Source organism: Heloderma suspectum, chromosome 4 (genome assembly GCF_057233095.1).
Source record: "Heloderma suspectum isolate Gila_16-S chromosome 4, 16-S_ref, whole genome shotgun sequence".
Lineage (NCBI taxonomy): Eukaryota > Metazoa > Chordata > Lepidosauria > Squamata > Helodermatidae > Heloderma > Heloderma suspectum.
Window position 1 is genome coordinate 302,056,274 of NC_139461.1, and position 17,846 is coordinate 302,074,119.

Below are 17,846 nucleotides of genomic sequence, written 5' to 3' on the forward strand. Positions count from 1 at the left end.
TTCTAGAACAAACAAGTTCCTACAGCCATGTCCAGGTCCATGAACACAACTAACATTTATGAACATTTGTAACTTTTGGTATAGCAGAGCCAGATAATACTTGGCATTGAATCCTAGGGAAGAAATACTTTTAGGGGCTTTAATGTCCCCCCCCCCTTTAAAAAAAAAATTACAGGCAATATGCTGATACTAGCTCCCCAAATACTCTCTGTATCATTCCTGCCGATGAAGAGAAGGATGCTAGTGTAGATTCAAGAAGAAGGGAAGTGTAGCATTAGGGACTGATGGGATTAGAAGGGCAGGGGTACAAGAAATACCCCAAACTCTACTCAGTGCAGTGCACTCATTTCCAAGTTTTTCTCCACCTCCATCTTGATTCTCAGCAGCCTCATGTTGGCTACAGTTTTATCAGCACTAGACACTGAAGGTTGCTTTTAAAAGGAGTGAGGATGATGGAAATAAGGGATTTCCTTATTGGAGCCAGAGTAAAAAAAAAAGGTTAGGGCCTGAGAAAGGGTTTCACTGGAAGATACCCTGTAATAACCTGCATGAACGAGAGTGAAAAAATAGACCCAAAGTGGGCAGATGGTGGAAAACGTCTATGGCCTGGATCTTGCCTGGGGAAAAATGGTGCCAGGAAGAGTCCTTGCTTGAGATCTTGATTTGCAAGGAAATGCATCTTCCTTAGATACTTCCATTTTTTAACAATAAATTACAAAAGCTGCTTCATCCCTACCAGCTTTCATGAACCGGCATACCTTGGCAATGAGGGTAGGAATGATATCCAAAGCTACACTGGTCACAATGAGGCCCATCAAATTCAGGCCTACAGTAGCATCTCCCAGACGCATCACAGCCTTCCGGCAACGTGCCGACAGCATTGCAGCCACAAACTACAATGGAAAGAAGATCCAGGGTTCTCAACTTTGTTATTTCAAGGGAATTCAGCATTACTGCAGAAGTCACCCATGTGCCCAGGGAAACCAGCACTCCTCAGTGGGGATGTCAAATACTGGCATGCAGGCTGGTTGTTTGGGAGCCCTGGGCAGCATGCAAAGGACAAAAAAACAACAGGTCTAGTGAAACTGCTTCTGCTCCCACACACCTATACTGTGTGAAAAATAAAAATCCAACTTTTGTGTTAAGGAAATTAAAAGCTGCCCTCTTATTGACAAAGGCAATGAAAAACACGTCCCTATACTTTCTTGGCTGGACATAATTTGTTCTGTTTCCAGCTTGTGTTTTTCAAATAATGTTGAGCTTTTCAACTAATATTGGCTAAGGTGGCAAACAAAGAGGATGGGGAAGGAAGGAATCTTAGAATGAAGTTGCTAGTAAGGGTTGGGGGACAGGAAACAGAAGCCCAGTGCGAAAGGCCGGGGAATGGTGCAACTACCAAACACCCCCCTGACCGTTAAAAGTCCTCACAGGATTCTGAGATTTCACTGTACACTGTCTGCACATGTCCAAATTTCCTTTTGCAACCATGAGGTCTAGAAACTTAAGAGCACTGCAAAAATGTGTGTGTGTATGAGAGACAAACCCAACAGCTATCATTCTCTCTCTGAGAACTCACATTGACATAGTGGATAGCTGAAGTAGCCAGGAGCACACTGATTACAAGCATATCCTTCAAATCCAGTTCGACATAGACACTGGCCAGTCTCGCTGTTGCATGTGCCTTCATAGAAGCCAGGGCCCGAACACTGGCAGGCTGTGGGGGACAGGTGGGGTGGGGTGAGGGAAATAAATACATGGCTAGTCTGGTGCACTGTGCTGTACGTGCCCCTGTGATCCCATAGGTACCTGTCCCATTTATCAGACATATCTAATGTTAGTTTAGGATTGCAATCCTATATCCACCTACTTGAAGGAAAGCCCCTCTGAATTCAATAGGACTAACTTTTGAACAGACATGTATAAGATTGCTGTGGGAGGTTCCCCCAGTTATTTTCTTGACTTCCTATTGAAAAGCTTCAGTATGCTTGATACAGGGCATCTTGGCAAGGTACACCCTTGTTCAGAATACATTAACCTGTAGGTGGTTGATCAATGGAGGTGCCTGCCTAATGACTTTCTGGCCTTTGGTGGCCCTTCTGATTCTCAGTCAAACTTCTTCATACAAACATCGGAAATTGGCTGTGTTAAGTTGGAAGATGGACCATAGGAGTAGTTTTCAAACATTTTATCTCCAAGGATTCCTTTTCTCATCAATGCATCTCCCAAGGCACCACTCCATGTTGCCAAGGAATGGATGCACTTTTCAGAGGATTTTGGAGAGTGTTCTAGTGTGCACATGCTGCTCACATATGGAGTGCTGACCCAGCCTGTTGGTCCTTACCGTTGTCCCATATGACCTGAGTGTACTCTAGAACACACCACAGAACACACTCAACACTGCCCGAGGCTATATATTGCTGGACATGACCAACTGTGCTTGCTGTAGGTCTTTCTTGTCCAACTTTACTGGTCTCGTCATTGAGGAACCCCAGAGTTCCCTAGAGTACAGTGTAAAAATGTCACGAAATTTTATTTGATTTGGAAATCACATTAAAAAAAACCCTAACATTCATTTCAACTTGATAGATGGTTGCATATGAGGATTCCTGCATTGAACAGGGGATTGGATTCGATGGTCTTATAGGCCCCTTCCAACCCTACTATTCTATGATTCTATGTAGTGGTGTAGCCTGGATCTGTTAGGTTAGCAGAGTATATTCCAGGTATCCTGACAATCTGCACAGGAATGGCTGCTACAAAATGTAGAAATATGACCTCTAATTACAGACACAGGGAACTGACGCAGAAGCCCAAAACTCTAAGGGTGGGCTGAGACAATTGTTGTTTTAAGAACCCCCACCATGAGGTGAGAAATTCGAGGCATCTCTTCTGCCATTACTGGTTTGTATGTATGTACCCACACATTGTGGGTTGGATCCAGATTTAGCCTTACCATTGAAATCATGAGACTTAACTTCATCATGGTGAACTTAAGTCCCATAATTTCAATAGGTATAGTCTAAGTATGACCAAATCTGGCTCTAACCTAGTGAAAGAGAGATACAAGCAAAGAGAAAGGGGATTTTCAAGAAAAGAAACACTGTCGTTGGGTCTCTATCCTATCTCAATGCCACCTGTGCCTGGAACTCCCTCCCTGAATACATGCATGAAGCTACTTCTCTCTCTCTCTATTCCTTCAATCCTCAAAACCCACTTTTTCCATGTGGCAACCCTACTCTCTGAGCTCTCAAGAGAGGGAAATCGCCTGTGGGTTTAAGCAGCACTTGCTTGAGCTTCATTTACTCACGTTGACAACTTGGTCCATAATACCCAGGCACACACTGATCACATTGGGTCCCTTGGAAGTTGGGTTTACACAAGCACAACCCAATTTGCACATCTTTCCGGCAGGCGTTCCCTCTGGTGCCAGCAACATTGCAGTCACAGTCTGGAAAATTTAGGGAGAGAGAGAAAAAGTGATTCAGTTGAACGTGCATGTGGCACATCCGACTCTCCAGTGAGGTGCTGCTGCAGTGATCATAAATGGTCACCATTAATAATAGGAAGCATAATCATTTCAAAAAGGAAAAATAAAACCAAAGGCTTACTTATTATCTGCCCAGCTGGGAGGACTTGCTCTCCAGTATCATTGTAAGAGAAAACTGGCACAGCTAAAAGATGGGGAAGACAATGCAAACGTTAATTCTATGGTCAAGAAAAGTTATTCACTAGTAAACACCAGCCAAAACAAAACCCGACCCTCTATAAATACACCTTTCTGGATTCCAAAACACCATTCCAATTCAAAAATTAAGACTCTCAATTCCATCTTTCTCTTCCAATTCCATGAAGTGTCTTAGCATGATGTTGAAAGATCTGAAGATTCAGAACAGCTTTATCCAACCTAGTGCCCTCCAGATGTTTTGGACTACAACTCCCAGCATTCCTGACTATTGGCCATGCTGGCTGAGGCCAATGGAAGCCCAAAATGTCTGGAAAGCACCAGGATGGGGAAGGCTAATTTAGAAGGTAGCAGCCAATCCTGCTTAAAATAACCCACAAGACAGGCACAAAAGAGTCCTCTGAGTTTGCTCCACAACCAACATGAGGGAGACTGAAATTCAGGCTCATGGAAACTAGCAGCGCTTAGCTCCCACAAGCCCCTGCTGAATGACTGTGTCAGCAATACATACGGTAGCAATGTGGGAAATCCACGTAACCATCCGCACAACTGTCACAGTCCTTCCCTGTGTAATTTGGCTTGCAGTAACAGCGGCCAGTGAGGTCCTCGCAGGTGCCATCTGTGAAGTCTGAGTCACAGCTGCAGCCTAGAAGGAAAGATCATCATTAGGAATCCCCTGTGCCAGATCAAGTTGAAGGCAGAGCAACTACGGGAGCAGGGAGTACTCATTTGACCACAGCAGGGTCTCTTTAGCTGGGTGCCCCTTATGCACTACTGGCTAGGGTGTCAGATATGCTGGCATTACCAAAACTCCCAAGATTTCTCTCCTGCTCATCTTCCTAAATGGTATGCATTGCCCAAAACAATGCTGTGGAAATAGTTCTGAGTAGCAGGCCAGATGACCCCCACCCAGACCCAGCACTCTTGTGATCCATATGAGGTCAGGTGGGCATGGTCACGTCCACCTAACATCATTTGCACCCTGGGCCAAGCACTGGGTAGATCTTCCACCTGGCGCTTGGGCCAAGAATCAGGCTTTGCTGCGTATGGGGTTTTCCAGTTAGGAGAGTCCCACAGGCAGCATAGCCAAGCCAGCCTACTCCCAATCACCCCATTGCTCCCCCACCAACTCAGCCCCATGTTTGTCCACCTTGCCTCCTCCCTACAATGAGGGGAGGGGGCTGGGGCAGGTGAAGACGAAGCAGCCAGGTCCCCTTCAAGTCTCCGATGGAGGAGCAAAGGGGATTCAGACAGCTTTGTCCTCCTCACCTTCTTCCCACAATGGGGGAAGCAGCCAAGTCCCTTTCGCTTCTTCCCACTCTGTTAAAGTGCAATAGATCAACAGATGCTTCTCATTACAGCTTTAGAAATATCAAAATATCATCATCATCACCATCTGACTGGTTAGACTTCATCAGTTTAGAATACAATTCAGAAGGAAAAGAGCTAGAAAAGCGCTTACACACACGGGGCATGGGATAGCTAATGTTTTCTTCTGGCAGCACCCCTCATACTTGATGGGATGCTGTTCTACAGAGCCCCAAACCTTTGGGGATGAGGGCTTTCAGGGGCTGACCCTGGAAGGGGAAGCTATGTCTATAATGCACATGAGAGGGCATACTCACGATAGCAAATGTAGGGTGAATCCATTGGATGATCTGGGGATTTATAGTATCCTGGGCTGCAGCTCTCACAGTTGATGCCTGCTGTGTGATGCTGCAAAATAATTTGTCTATTAGCTATAATTCATTTGAGGCATTGTAAAGTAGACAGACAAGAAACGTAAGGGAAGAACTACATCAAGGCTGCAATTCTATATCTACTTACCTGTGAGTGAGTCCCACTGAATTCAGTGGGGCTTACTTCTGAGTAGGCATGCATAAGATTTTGCTGGAAGTTTGAAACAGCTCTAATTATGTCAGCCTAATTTAGAAGCAAATATCGATTGGATAAGCAGTTGGTTCTTGTTCTTTCTTCAAATATCCCTTCAAAGTTAATGGTATAGGCCTACGCATGGTAGGTCTACATTTATATATCACATCTTAAGACCCTAACAGCACAATCCTATGCATGTTTAGACATTAAAAATGTCCTACAACTCCCAGCATTCCCCAGCCATTCCTATGCATGTTTTCTATCTCAACATGAATAGGATTGCACCCTAACTGGTTTAATTTGAAAAGATAAGGTTTAGGATAATAGGATTGCACCCTAACTGGTTTAATTTGAAAAGATAATTGAAAAGAAAACAACTTACTTCTTTTGGTCCAATGGATGATACTCCTTTACTCCAACAATGCTTAACATACAGCAGGCTAAGGTACAATTCCAGAGTGCAGTACAAGAAACCCCAAGCCAATCTTCTGTGCAGGTCAAGTCATGTGACCACAATGTTCTCAATGATTACTTTTTTGGCACTACATTTCCCATAATTCCATTTGCATAAACACAGTCCCAGCTTCCACTGTAAACTTATCCAATCATTCATGGATACCTATCATGATTTTGGGCCCACAGCAAATGTGGCCCCCAAATCAGGATGGATATCCATGAATGATGCCTTAATGTTGGCTAATGTCTATGGGCAGATGTAACATGTAAGCAAATTGTCATCAAACAGACGTGTCAAAAAAGTGTCCTCCCCCCTCCCATATCTAGCTGCCTAGGGTCTGCTTTTTAAGCTATTATTGAAGTTTACTTCAGTCATTAACAGATAATAGAAGGTAGACACCTTATGCCAAATGTACCCACGGTGTTCTCCATAACAACTGAATAATAATAGGTTTTTAAAATCAGGGTACATACAATGGGAACATTGAGACAACTGTGGCACGTTACAGAGACAGCACAATCCTATCATGTTTACTAAGATGTAAATTCCATTTAGTTCAATGGGGTTATTCCCAAGTAACTGTGCATAGGGCTGCAGCTTGAGTTCAAAAATTTGGTGAGTACTGACATGTGAAAGCTGATGATCCCATATAAATTCCACAAATTCCTGAAAATAGATATAGATATTTCCTGGCTTTGAGGACATACACCAGTGCATGCAGGCAATCACATCTAGGTTCAGCCAATTTCAACATGGTCTAAATTAATACAGCTCTTGCACATTATGGCAGGGGTCCCCAACCTTTTTGGACCCATAGGCACATTTGGGAATTTGAGATACTACTGTGAGTACCACCACAAAATGGCTCCAACAGAGGATGTGCCTGGTCACATAATGGCTGCCCTGGGGGCCTGGCTAGTCAAAAGCGAGCTAAAAAGGTGGTGTGGGGGAGAAAAATAGTAAGGCTGGGAGGGAGGGGGAAATAGAGACTGGGAGGGAGGGGGAACTAGAAAGGCATAGGGGTGGGGGAGAGAAAGAGAGAGAAAGAAGGCTAGTAAGGAGGAAGGGAGAGAAGTAGTGAAAAGGGGCTATGGGGAGAAAAACAGCAAGGCTAGAGGTGGGGAGAGAGAGAGAGAAAAGGAGATAGGTCTGCACGTGCAGAAGTTTGGGTGGGGCCAGAAAGCAACTCTTTCCTTCTCTGCCTGCCTGCCAACAGCTGATATGAAGCAGGTGGAGGAACAGGAAGGAGAACCTGGTGCCCTAATGTTTTTCAAGGTTTTTATTAAAAATGTTTTGAAGGTGGCAGGGAGTGGAGAACTTCATGGGCACTGTGAAAGATCCCTGCTGGGGACCCCTGCTTATGAGATCCACCAAGAGTGCACATAGTAGGTGGGAATTTACCCACAAATTGCATAAAGTGTGACCCTTGAGAGTCATTATAGTCTGGATAATCTGGAGTGAGAGGCCATACTAGGGAGTGGGGGCAGGGGTCATGCCTTTGTACATTCTTTTCAGATTTCTTCCAGCTCTATAACTCTAAGAGAGCCTTGTGCAACTTGGGTCCCTCCAGATATCTTCATCAATAACTTCCATAATCCCTGGCCATTGGCCATGCTGGCTGCAGTTGATGGGAGTTGTAGCTGAAAACATCTGGAGGGCCCCAGGTTGGGGAAGGCTGCTCTAGGATATAATCTAATAACATTAAGAGTTCACATATTTTCTTTTAAGAGCCCTCAACTTCCTTACTGCTAACACGGCAGACTTCACACGCCAACAATGCAAATAGCAACCCAACATAAATGCTCTTTGTTTTGCAGCACTTCCAGACAAATCTTACCTGGCAATCAATGCATACACCTCCACCTTCAAACTGGCCATTATGATTTTCACTGGCCCTATGACGGGCAACCTCTGGGTCATAATAGCAATCATAGGCATGGCCATTACAATTACAGGCTGAAATTACAAGAGAAAGTGAGCCAAGACTGGTGCAACCTCTGATTTCTCCCTTTCACAATTGTAGAATTAACTGCTGCGTTTTGAAGGACATCCTTCGGCTATTGGGCGGTATAGAAATGAAATAAATGAAATGAATGAATGAATGAATGAATGAATAAATAAATAAATAAATAAATTCCTATGCATCCACTGGAATGTTCTGGTGGGGTAACTCTGGCTTGTAGAATGTGCAAATTCATTCAACAAAAATGCTGATTAATCACTCAGGTTTTCCAGTTACTAAAATAAGACTGAATATCAAGAGTATTCTTATTCAGTCTAGAAACACAAAGTGACAGGAACAAGAAATCGTTGGAGCAAAAAAAAGTCCAAACAGCACTGGGCCAAACTCAGGTCCTTTAGGGGCCCCACTTTACTCTCCCACATTGTGAAATCTCTCCTTTTATTCCCACTCTCTGCTTCCTCTTCTTTAGCAAGTTGGCAATCCCTCAGATAACCTCCTCTCTCAGCCCAAGATGATTTTATTTAATAATCTAGTATGGAATTAATAAGGTACACTTGCTGGGTGACCAGATACACCACTAGCTAGTAAGAAAGAGGTTATGTTTAAATCCATGTTTGGAACTCTTTCCCCGCTTCCAGCAAAGGCCAATGACGCATGAGTGTGTCGGATTTCTGTCGTTTTTGTGCCCTATATGTGAGTGGAACACCAACTAACACAGGCCATCATGTACATCAGGTGTTGTCCATTTCTGGTTTTGCAACTGCCTGCGACATGAATGGCCAAAGAAAAAAAAAGCAGGCAGGAATGGGTGTGTGGAATCAACCTGTTCAAATTTTTTATACTATAAAACTTACGTTCACATTCATTGGCACTGTCAGTAGTAGCTGGTTTCCATGGTAATTGGTTGAAGCCTGGGCAACAATGATCACATGACCCTCCACAGGTGTTGTGCTGACAGTCACACTGTAGTCTGTTAAGTAAATAATGAGATGAGTTACTCCTAAGAGTAGATTACTCAATGGTCAAACACAGGGAAGAAAGGGTGATGTAGGGAACAATTCAAGAGGCTGCCAACTCAGAAGCCCTTTTAGGACAAATCTTACCAGTGGCTCTCACATTGCCCCTAATATTGGAGTATGCAAGCATCTGATGAAGTATTTTTGTCCTTGAAAACACAACAGATCATTCCCTCTAAAAACAAACTTGGTAACACCATGCAAACCAGTGAGGCAATGAAGAGAAGACACCCAGGGACAAAGTAGGGTTCTCTGCATACTCAGGTATATTCCCCAGGTATGTGGGAGAAACTGGGGCAACCCGCCCCCCAATCTCCAATAAGGGCTGTGCATGTGCAAACTGACAAAATGTGGTCCACTGGAGAAGGAAATGGCAACCCACTCCAGGATTCTTGCCAAGAAAACCCCATGGAACGTATCACAAGGCTAAAAGAGATGACGCCGGAAGATGAGCCCCTCAGGTCGGAAGGTGTCCAATATACTACTGGGGAAGAGCAGAGGGAATTTCCAGGTAGCGGCAGAAAGAGTGAAGTGGCTGGGCCAAAGCCAAAAGGACACTCAGCTGTGGATGTGTCTGGTGGTGAAAAGAAAATCTGATGCTGTAAAGAACAATATTGTTTAGGAACCTAGAATGTAAGATCAATGAATCAAGGTAAGCTGGAGGTGGTCAAACATGAGATGGCAAGATTGAACATCGACATCTAGGGAATCAGCGAACTAAAATGGACAAGCATGGGAAAATTTAATTCAGATGACCATTATATCTACTACTGTGGGCAAGAATCCCTTAGAAGAAATGGAGTAGCACTCATAGTCAATAAAAGGGTGGGAAAAGCAGTACTGGGGTACAATCTCAAAAATGATAGAATGATCTCAGTATGAATCCAAGGCAAACCATTCAACATCACAGTAATTCAAGGCTATGCCCCAACCACTGAGGCCGAAGAAGCTGAGGTCGATCGGTTCTATGAAGACCTACAACACCTTCTAGAACTAACACCAAAAAAAGATGTCCTTTTCATCATAGGGGATTGGAATGCTAAAGTAGGAAGTCAAGAAATCACTGAGATAACAGGCAGGCATGGCCTTGGTGTACAAAATGAAGCAAGACAAAGGCTAATAGAGTTTTGCCAAGAGAACACGCTGATCAAACACTCTTTTCCAACAGCACAAGAGACGACTCTACACATGGACATCAACAGGTGGTCAATATCGAAATCAGATTGATTATGTCCTTTGCAGCCAAAGATGGAGAAGCTCTAGACAGTCAGTAAAAACAAGACCTGGAGCTGACTGTGGCTCAGATCATGAGCTGCTTCTTGCAAAATTTCGGCTTAAATTGAAGAACGTCGGGAAAACCACTAAACCATTCAGGTATGACCTCAATCATATCCCTTATGAATATACAGTGGAGGTGAGGAATCGATTTCAGGGATTAGACCTGATAGACAGAGTGCCTGAGGAACTATGGACAGAGGTCCGTAACATTGTTCAGGAGGCAGCAATGAAATCCATCCCAAAGAAAAAGAAATGCAAGAAAGCCAAGTGGCTGTCTGATGAGGCTTTCCAAGTAGCTGAAGAAAGAAGGGAAGCGAAAAGCAAGGGAGAAAGGGGAAGATATACCCAACTGAATGCAGAGTTCCAGAGAATAGCAAGGAGAGACAAGAAGGCCTTCTTAAATGAACAATGCAAAGAAATCGAGGAAAACAATAGAATTGGAAAGACTAAAGATCTTTTCAAGAAAATCGGAGATCTCAAGGGAACGTTTTGTGCAAAGACGGGCATGATAAAGGACAAAGAAGGCAGGGACCTAACAGAAGCAGATGAGATGAAGAAGAGGTGGAAAGAATACACAGAAGAACTATACAGGAAAGATCTGAATGTCCCTGACAGCCATGATAGTGCGGTCACTGAACTTGAGCCGGACATCCTCGAGAGTGAAGTCAAGTGGGCCTTAGGAAGCATTAGTAACAACAAAGCTAGCGGAGATGACAGTCTTCCAGCTGAGCTATTTAAAATCCTAAAAGATGATGCTGGTAAAGTGCGGCACTCAATATGCCAACAAATTTGGAATGCTCAACAGTGGCCACAAGACTGGAAAAGGTCAGTTTACATCCCAATTCCAAAGAAGGGCAATGCCAAAGAGTGTTCAAACTACCAATGGAACCAATTACCTGGGCACAATGGAACCAATTACCTGGGGAGGTGGTGGGCTCTCCCACACTGGAGGCCTTCAAGACGAGGCTGGACAGCCATTTGTCAGGGATGCTCTAGACTTGGATTCCTGCAATGAGCAGGGGGTTGGACTCAATGGCCTTGTAGGCCCCTTCCAACCCTACTATTCTGTGATTCTATGATTCCATGATTCTATACCATACAATTGCGCTCATTTCACATGCCAGCAAGGTGATGCTCAAAATCCTACAAGCTAGGCTTCAGCAGTATGTGAACCGAGAACTACCAGAAGTACAAGCTGGGTTTCGAAGAGGCAGAGGAACTAGAGATCAAATCGCCAACATTCACTGGATCATGGAGAAAGCAAGAGAATTCCAGAAAAATCTATTTCTGCTTCATTGACTATGCTAAAGCCTTTGATTGTGTGGATCACAACAAACTGTGGCAAATTCTGAAAGAGATGGGGGTACCAGACTACCTTACCTGTCTCCTGAGAAACCTGTACGAGGGTCAAGAAGCAACAGTAAGAACCAGACATGGAACAACCGAGTGGTTCAAAATTGGGAAAGGAGTACGACAAGGCTGCATATTGTCACCCTGCTTATTTAACTTATATGCAGAGTACATCATGAGAAACGCCGGGTTGGATGAATCACAGGTCAGAATTAAGATTGCTGGGGGAATTATCAACAACCTTAGATACGCAGATGATACCACCCTAATGGCAGAAAGCGAAGAGGATCTAAAGAGCCTCTTGTTGAGGGTGAAAGAGGAGAGTGCAAAAGCTGGTTTGAAACTCAACAGTAAAAAAAACGAAGATCATGGCATCTGGCCCCATCACTTCCTGGCATATAGAAGGGGAAGAAATGGAAGCAGTGACAGATTTTATTTTCTTGGGCTCCAAGATCACCGCAGACAGTGACTGTAGCCATGAAATTAAAAGACGCTTGCTCCTGGGGAGGAAAGCTATGGCAAACCTAGACAGCATAGTAAGAAGCAGAGACATCACCTTGCTGACAAAGGTTCGTATAATCAAAGCTATGGTTTTCCCAGTAGTAATGTATGGCTGTGAGAGCTGGACTATAAGGAAGACTGAGCACCGAAGAATTGATGCTTTCGAACTGTGGTGCTGGAGAAGACTCTTACAAGTTCCCTGGACTGCAAGGAGATCCAATCAGTCAATCCTAAAGGAAATCAACCCTGACTGCTCATTGGAAGGACAGATACTGAAACTCAAATATTTTGGCCACCTAATGCGAACAGAAAAGTCACTGGAAAAGACCCTGATGCTGGGAAAGATTGAAGGCAAAAGGATAAGGGGACGGCAGAGGATGAGATGGCTAGATAGCATCACCGATGAAATGAATATGAACTTGAGCTCCGGGAGAGAGCGCAGGACAGGAAGGCCTGGCGTGCTATGGTCCATGGGGTCACGAAGAGTTGGACACGACTTAGTGACTGAACAACAACAACAAATGTGCAAACCCTCCCCATAGGAGCAGTACATCAGAAAGAGTTAAAAGCCCTGGCTGTGACAAAGGGCTCCTTCATATTGAGCTTTTATCCTGCAATTGAGATCACTCCTTCACAGATGTTTGCAGGCTCTTTACATGATGCCATGATCATTCAAGGTGTCTCCTGTACTAAATGCCCTTAGTTCCATTTTTAAATAGATCGCAGATAATGAGCTATCAAATTATCCCGTTGTGTTCCACTTCAGTTTCCTCTGTGAAAGGAGTAAAAGCAGCAAGAAGAGGAGCGAGATCAATGAAAGACAATGGAAGATTCAGATACGAGGAGAAGGAGGGGGAAGAGGGTGGGGGAGAAGTACGTGAAAAAGGGAGTCATGATCCTGCATTTAAAATGGAAGCAGAAAGCCCAGTTTTAAATGCAGGATTTTAGGCTGGTGTAGAGATGCCCAAAACTTCCAAACAGGAATAAAAGGAACTCTTCCACCCCTGCTGAATTCAGTGGGGCTTACTTCTGAGTAGGCATGCATAAGATTTTGCTGGAAGTTTGAAACAGCTCTAATTATGTCAGCCTAATTTAGAAGCAAATATCGATTGGATAAGCAGTTGGTTCTTGTTCTTTCTTCAAATATCCCTTCAAAGTTAATGGTATAGGCCTACACCTGGTAGGTCTACATTTATATATCACATCTTCCCAAACTTCCCACTTCTAAAGTATTCAGGTTCAGTGCTGGCTTTACAACATAGTGAGGAAGGTTAACCACCCCACCCCCACCTTATAGTGTATCACACCAGTTGGGGGCTTCCCTCACTATCTTCCCCACACCCCGCAAATCCTCCCCAACAATTGCTTTGGGAGAGAAAGGAGGGTGAGCCTCCACCGTTAGTTCTTGTAGGCCTCAACTTGTCCATTTTTAATCATGAGAATGATCCATACAAATATAACAACTGGCCTCATGCTGACAGTATAGAAATGTAATATTTATTAATCATTTATTGATGCAATATTTATTTATTGAATTGTGATCACACCTTCTCATGCTAGTTATGTATATCAAAGAATGCTGCATCCTACATTTTCAACCATTACTGCAGAACACAATCCTTCTTTCACCAATAGGCTTGTCATGGCATTTATTTCATGCACTTTAGAACGCATGGAGACGTTCTGATGCAGGTCCACACTGAGAGGGAGTGGAGAGGGGCAGGATCTGCCTAGCCTGTGTCAGGAAGCATCATGTCCTGGGCTCCTAACAACTGTGAAAAAACATGCCAACAAGGAAATAATGTACGCACACCCATTTCAGCTAAGAGACACATAATTAAATTTTTGTCAGTGAAAATCTGAAGAGTAACTGTATATTTTTATACCATGATTTTTATGCAAATGATTACTGTTTCTGGAATTAGCTCAAGAGAATTCTGTACCTTTCACTACCTCTCGTCGAACATTTTGCACTTCCTTTCCTTTAAAAAAAAGAAACAAAAGAAACTGTTCTATCCTTGGGCTTCAGTTCTAGACGTAACAGAATTGGACAATTTGTTCTGTAAGACATACCAGGTTCTTGTGGAAGCTTCACAAGAGGGATGCATCGCTGCATAAATCCCATTTATTTCAATGGGAGATCTGCAGGGGAAATTCTGTGTGGACAATGCCCTCCCTCTGATCTCATCAGCCCTGCTGAGATTTGCACTGATTAAACAAGCAGTTCTGGAGATGCCAGGGAAGAAGTAGAAACTTGCCCTGACTGCTGATTTATTAGGAAAGGTGACATCATGCAAAAAAACTCCACTCCACAGTACCATTGTACCCACCCAACAAAAATGCTATTTGTTGTGTCAGACTGATGGATAATATCACTTTATGTTCCAGCTTTTATCTGTGCAATTACTCATTTCCCCCTCCAGGCATGCCTCTCCCTCCTATGGCATACGCCTGCACTGTTCTCATTCAAAACACAGGGCTTAAAAATAGATACATTTTCTAAGAAGCCATCAGAAATACACAGGGAGTGGTGATATACAGTCTGCTTTAGAGACACACCCATATTGTGTTCCAGTGAGCACCTGGGTGTGCATGCACAGCCAGTAGCGAGACGGTGGGGGTGAGAGCAGTAGTCTAACGTCTAAGATGGTCCCCCTGCCATTATCTGCCGTAGGGATGTATGAGAAATTAATTGTAGTTCATTTTTTATCAGGATTTACCCAGTTCACACTTTCCGGACAGAACACGGATTCGAATGCCATCAGCAGTCGGAGTCCATACATTTCTGAGCTTGCAATGTGATTTGCAGGCCAATGAAGATGCATTTGACAGCGTGTGTATATTTGCAAAATGCACACGAACATCAGTGGGAGAGGAATGTGTACATTTCAAAGATGCATACAAGTGATGCATACATTTAGAAAAATACACATGAAAATATGCACAAATTTTCATGCAAAAAAAAAAAAACAAGTTTACAATCTGATATGGAGACAAGATGGAACAAGTTTTGAGTTGGAATTTGGAGAACTCCAACGATCTCAAGTTTTCTTTCTACACACATCCCAAATTTGTCGCAACTGACAGTGTCAGCTTCTCAGCATTCCACCAGACCCTAAGAGGCCAGATCCTTCCTGAGGATCTTCTTCCTTTATTGGTTGGGGCAGGCTTCTAGAATTGAAGCCCATTTCATCAAGCAGGGATGTCAAGAACCCAGCAGTTAGCAGCCAACTGCAGCTGGGTGGTGGTGGTGAGAGTGGTAGTCTATAAGATGCTCCCCCCATCCAAGATATCCAACACCAGACAGCATTGTATTCTCAGCTTCCAGAAGGACCTATAGATGCTGCACTATTTAGATTTATTTATTTTATTTCTATACTGCCCAATAGGTGAAGCTCTCTGGGTGGTTCACAAAAATTAAAACCACAAAGTGCAGCATAATATAAAATATAAAAGCAGTAGTAAAAAAATATTAGTAAAACTGCTTTCACTGTGTAGGAAAAAATAGGGTTGTATCTCTCCCTGCAGTCATCAGAATATGGAGAGAGTGTGTGTGTGTGTGTGTGTGTGTGTGTTTGTGTTTTTAAAGGTTCACCAATTGGCCCAGAAGGAATAAACTAGCCACGCAGAGTGTGACAAGAGGAACTCAAAATGTAAGAAAGAAAAACATGAAATTAGAACTGTGAGCTGCAAACATATCTTCTTGCCATAAACACACAAACAGAGATCCATTCAGAGATCCCTAACATCTTATATCTTTGTGATAGGTTTGAATTGTTGTATACCTTCTTGGCTGAAAAGCAGGGTATATAAATATTATAAATAATCAAACCAAATGGTTGTCTTTTAGGTATATGTAATGTTAAAGTTGCTCCATTAATGGACAAGCATCCAAGCTGGGATTGTAATAATGGCCAAGTAAATCTGTTTTTGGTATCACTGGGAATTATTTATTGACTTTAGATATTTTGATACCATCATTCAATAAAAAATCACTGGGATTTATAGGTATTTCTATATGAACCATCAATAAAAAAAAAAAATTCCCAGGGCAGTTTACATAAACCACTACAATCCATTTCTCTTAGACCCAGTGTACTGAGATGAAATCATTTTGGCTATTGTCATGAAAGTTAGCACCCTATTAATCAACCCAGTCCAATGAGAATGAAATCTCACCCATGCTGTGTTGAGACATCATTATGTCATGCAACATGGGCTGTCTGTCATAGCAACAGCAGCCAAGGTTGTATGAAAGATGAGGGACAGACAACTGGTGACCTACTGTCAGGATCTAACCTGTGGAAAATTAGCTGTCCAGGTGCTTTTGGCCATTTTCCTGCTGCTGCCACCATATTATAGGTGGCAGTAGCTGGAGGTGATAGTTATGTTATTACCCTCCCAACTCCTTCACTATATGAGTATCCTTCGTACAGCATGAGGGAGCGGGAGGAAAGTGAGGGGTAGGAGTGAGGAAGAGGGAGAAAGGTGGGCTGCCATCTTAGCACTTGGCTCTGGATTCACCCACTGACCACTGTGTGGGGGAATTGCCCCATGGTTTTATTTGTTTAAACACAGTGTTAAGGGTTCATAGCTTCTCCATACATTGTTGGTTGCTTGGTGGGTGGGTGAGACCCTATGGAATAGTGTGAGTGGCCGAGTGCCTGGGGCTGTGTGATTTGTCAGTGAGAATGCTGATGAGAGGGGGAGTTGTTGTTCAGTCATTCAGTCGTGTCCGACTCTTCGTGACTCCATGGACCATAGCACGCCAGGCCTTCCTGTCCTGCGCACTCTCCCGGAGTGTGCTCAAGTTCATATTCATTGCATCAGTGATGCTATCTAGCCATCTCATCCTCTGCTGTCCCCTTCTCCTTTTGCCTTCAGTCTTTCCCAGCATCAGGGTCTTTTCCAGTGAGTTTTCTCTTCGCATTAGGTGGCCAAAATATTTGAGCTTCAGCTTCAGTATCTGTCCTTCCAATGAGCACTCAGGGTTGATTTCCTTTAGGATGGACTGATTTGACCTCCTTGCAGTCCAGGGGACTCGTAAGAGTCTTCTCCAGCACCACAGTTCGAAAGCATCGATTCTTCGGCACTCAGCCTTCCTTATAGTCCAGCTCTCACAGCCATACATTACTACTGGGAAAACCATAGCTTTGATTAGACGGACCTTTGTTGGCAAGGTGATGTCTCTGCTTCTTACTATGCTGTCTAGGTTTAGACAGATTTAGGTTTAGACAGATTTAGGTTTAGGTCTAGAGGGGGAGTTAGAGTGAGTTAAAAGAGGCAGTTGGAGGATAGAGGAGAGATGAGGAGAGACAGAGGGATTTGTTCTCTTAGATAAAACATATCCTGGGGATAGGGAGAGGTGGTTAGTGGTTTTAGGCCTTAGTTTAGTGTAGGCTAGGTTAAGAGAAATCTTGTAAAATTCAGCCTGTATAATAACCTAAATAAATTATTTTGATTCTTTTACATCGAGTCTGTAGTGAAGTCTTCATCACGCTACTTACGCTTAACTTAGGTAGAAGTTAAAAAAGGGCACAACTCACACACACAATTATACTCTAGGGGGAAAAAAGGAGCATAAGAAAAGTGGTAAAAGGCAGAAACCTGAGGTGGGTGGGAATAACCTGCCTAGATGGAAGCAAAGACGAACTCCCCCCGCCCCCGGTGTCTTGAGGGACTACAGGTTGGGTGAAGAGAGAAGGGGTTTCGTTCCACACTGCC

General features: G+C 43.6%; 1 protein-coding gene across 2 annotated transcripts in view; it reads right to left on the bottom strand.

Annotated features, from left to right (window-relative positions):
* Nucleotides 1-17,846, bottom strand: part of LAMA5 (laminin subunit alpha 5) — a 246,893-nt gene that overhangs the window by 105,652 nt on the left and 123,395 nt on the right. For both annotated transcript variants that reach the window (XM_084854353.1, XM_084854352.1), the window contains exons 7-14: nt 8,832-8,947; nt 7,852-7,970; nt 5,308-5,398; nt 4,194-4,328; nt 3,609-3,671; nt 3,308-3,448; nt 1,577-1,714; nt 759-893 (exon numbers count right to left, since the gene is read on the bottom strand). In XM_084854353.1, coding sequence (XP_084710479.1) covers nt 759-893; nt 1,577-1,714; nt 3,308-3,448; nt 3,609-3,671; nt 4,194-4,328; nt 5,308-5,398; nt 7,852-7,970; nt 8,832-8,947 — 938 coding nt within the window. The remainder of the gene's footprint in view (nt 1-758; nt 894-1,576; nt 1,715-3,307; nt 3,449-3,608; nt 3,672-4,193; nt 4,329-5,307; nt 5,399-7,851; nt 7,971-8,831; nt 8,948-17,846) is intronic.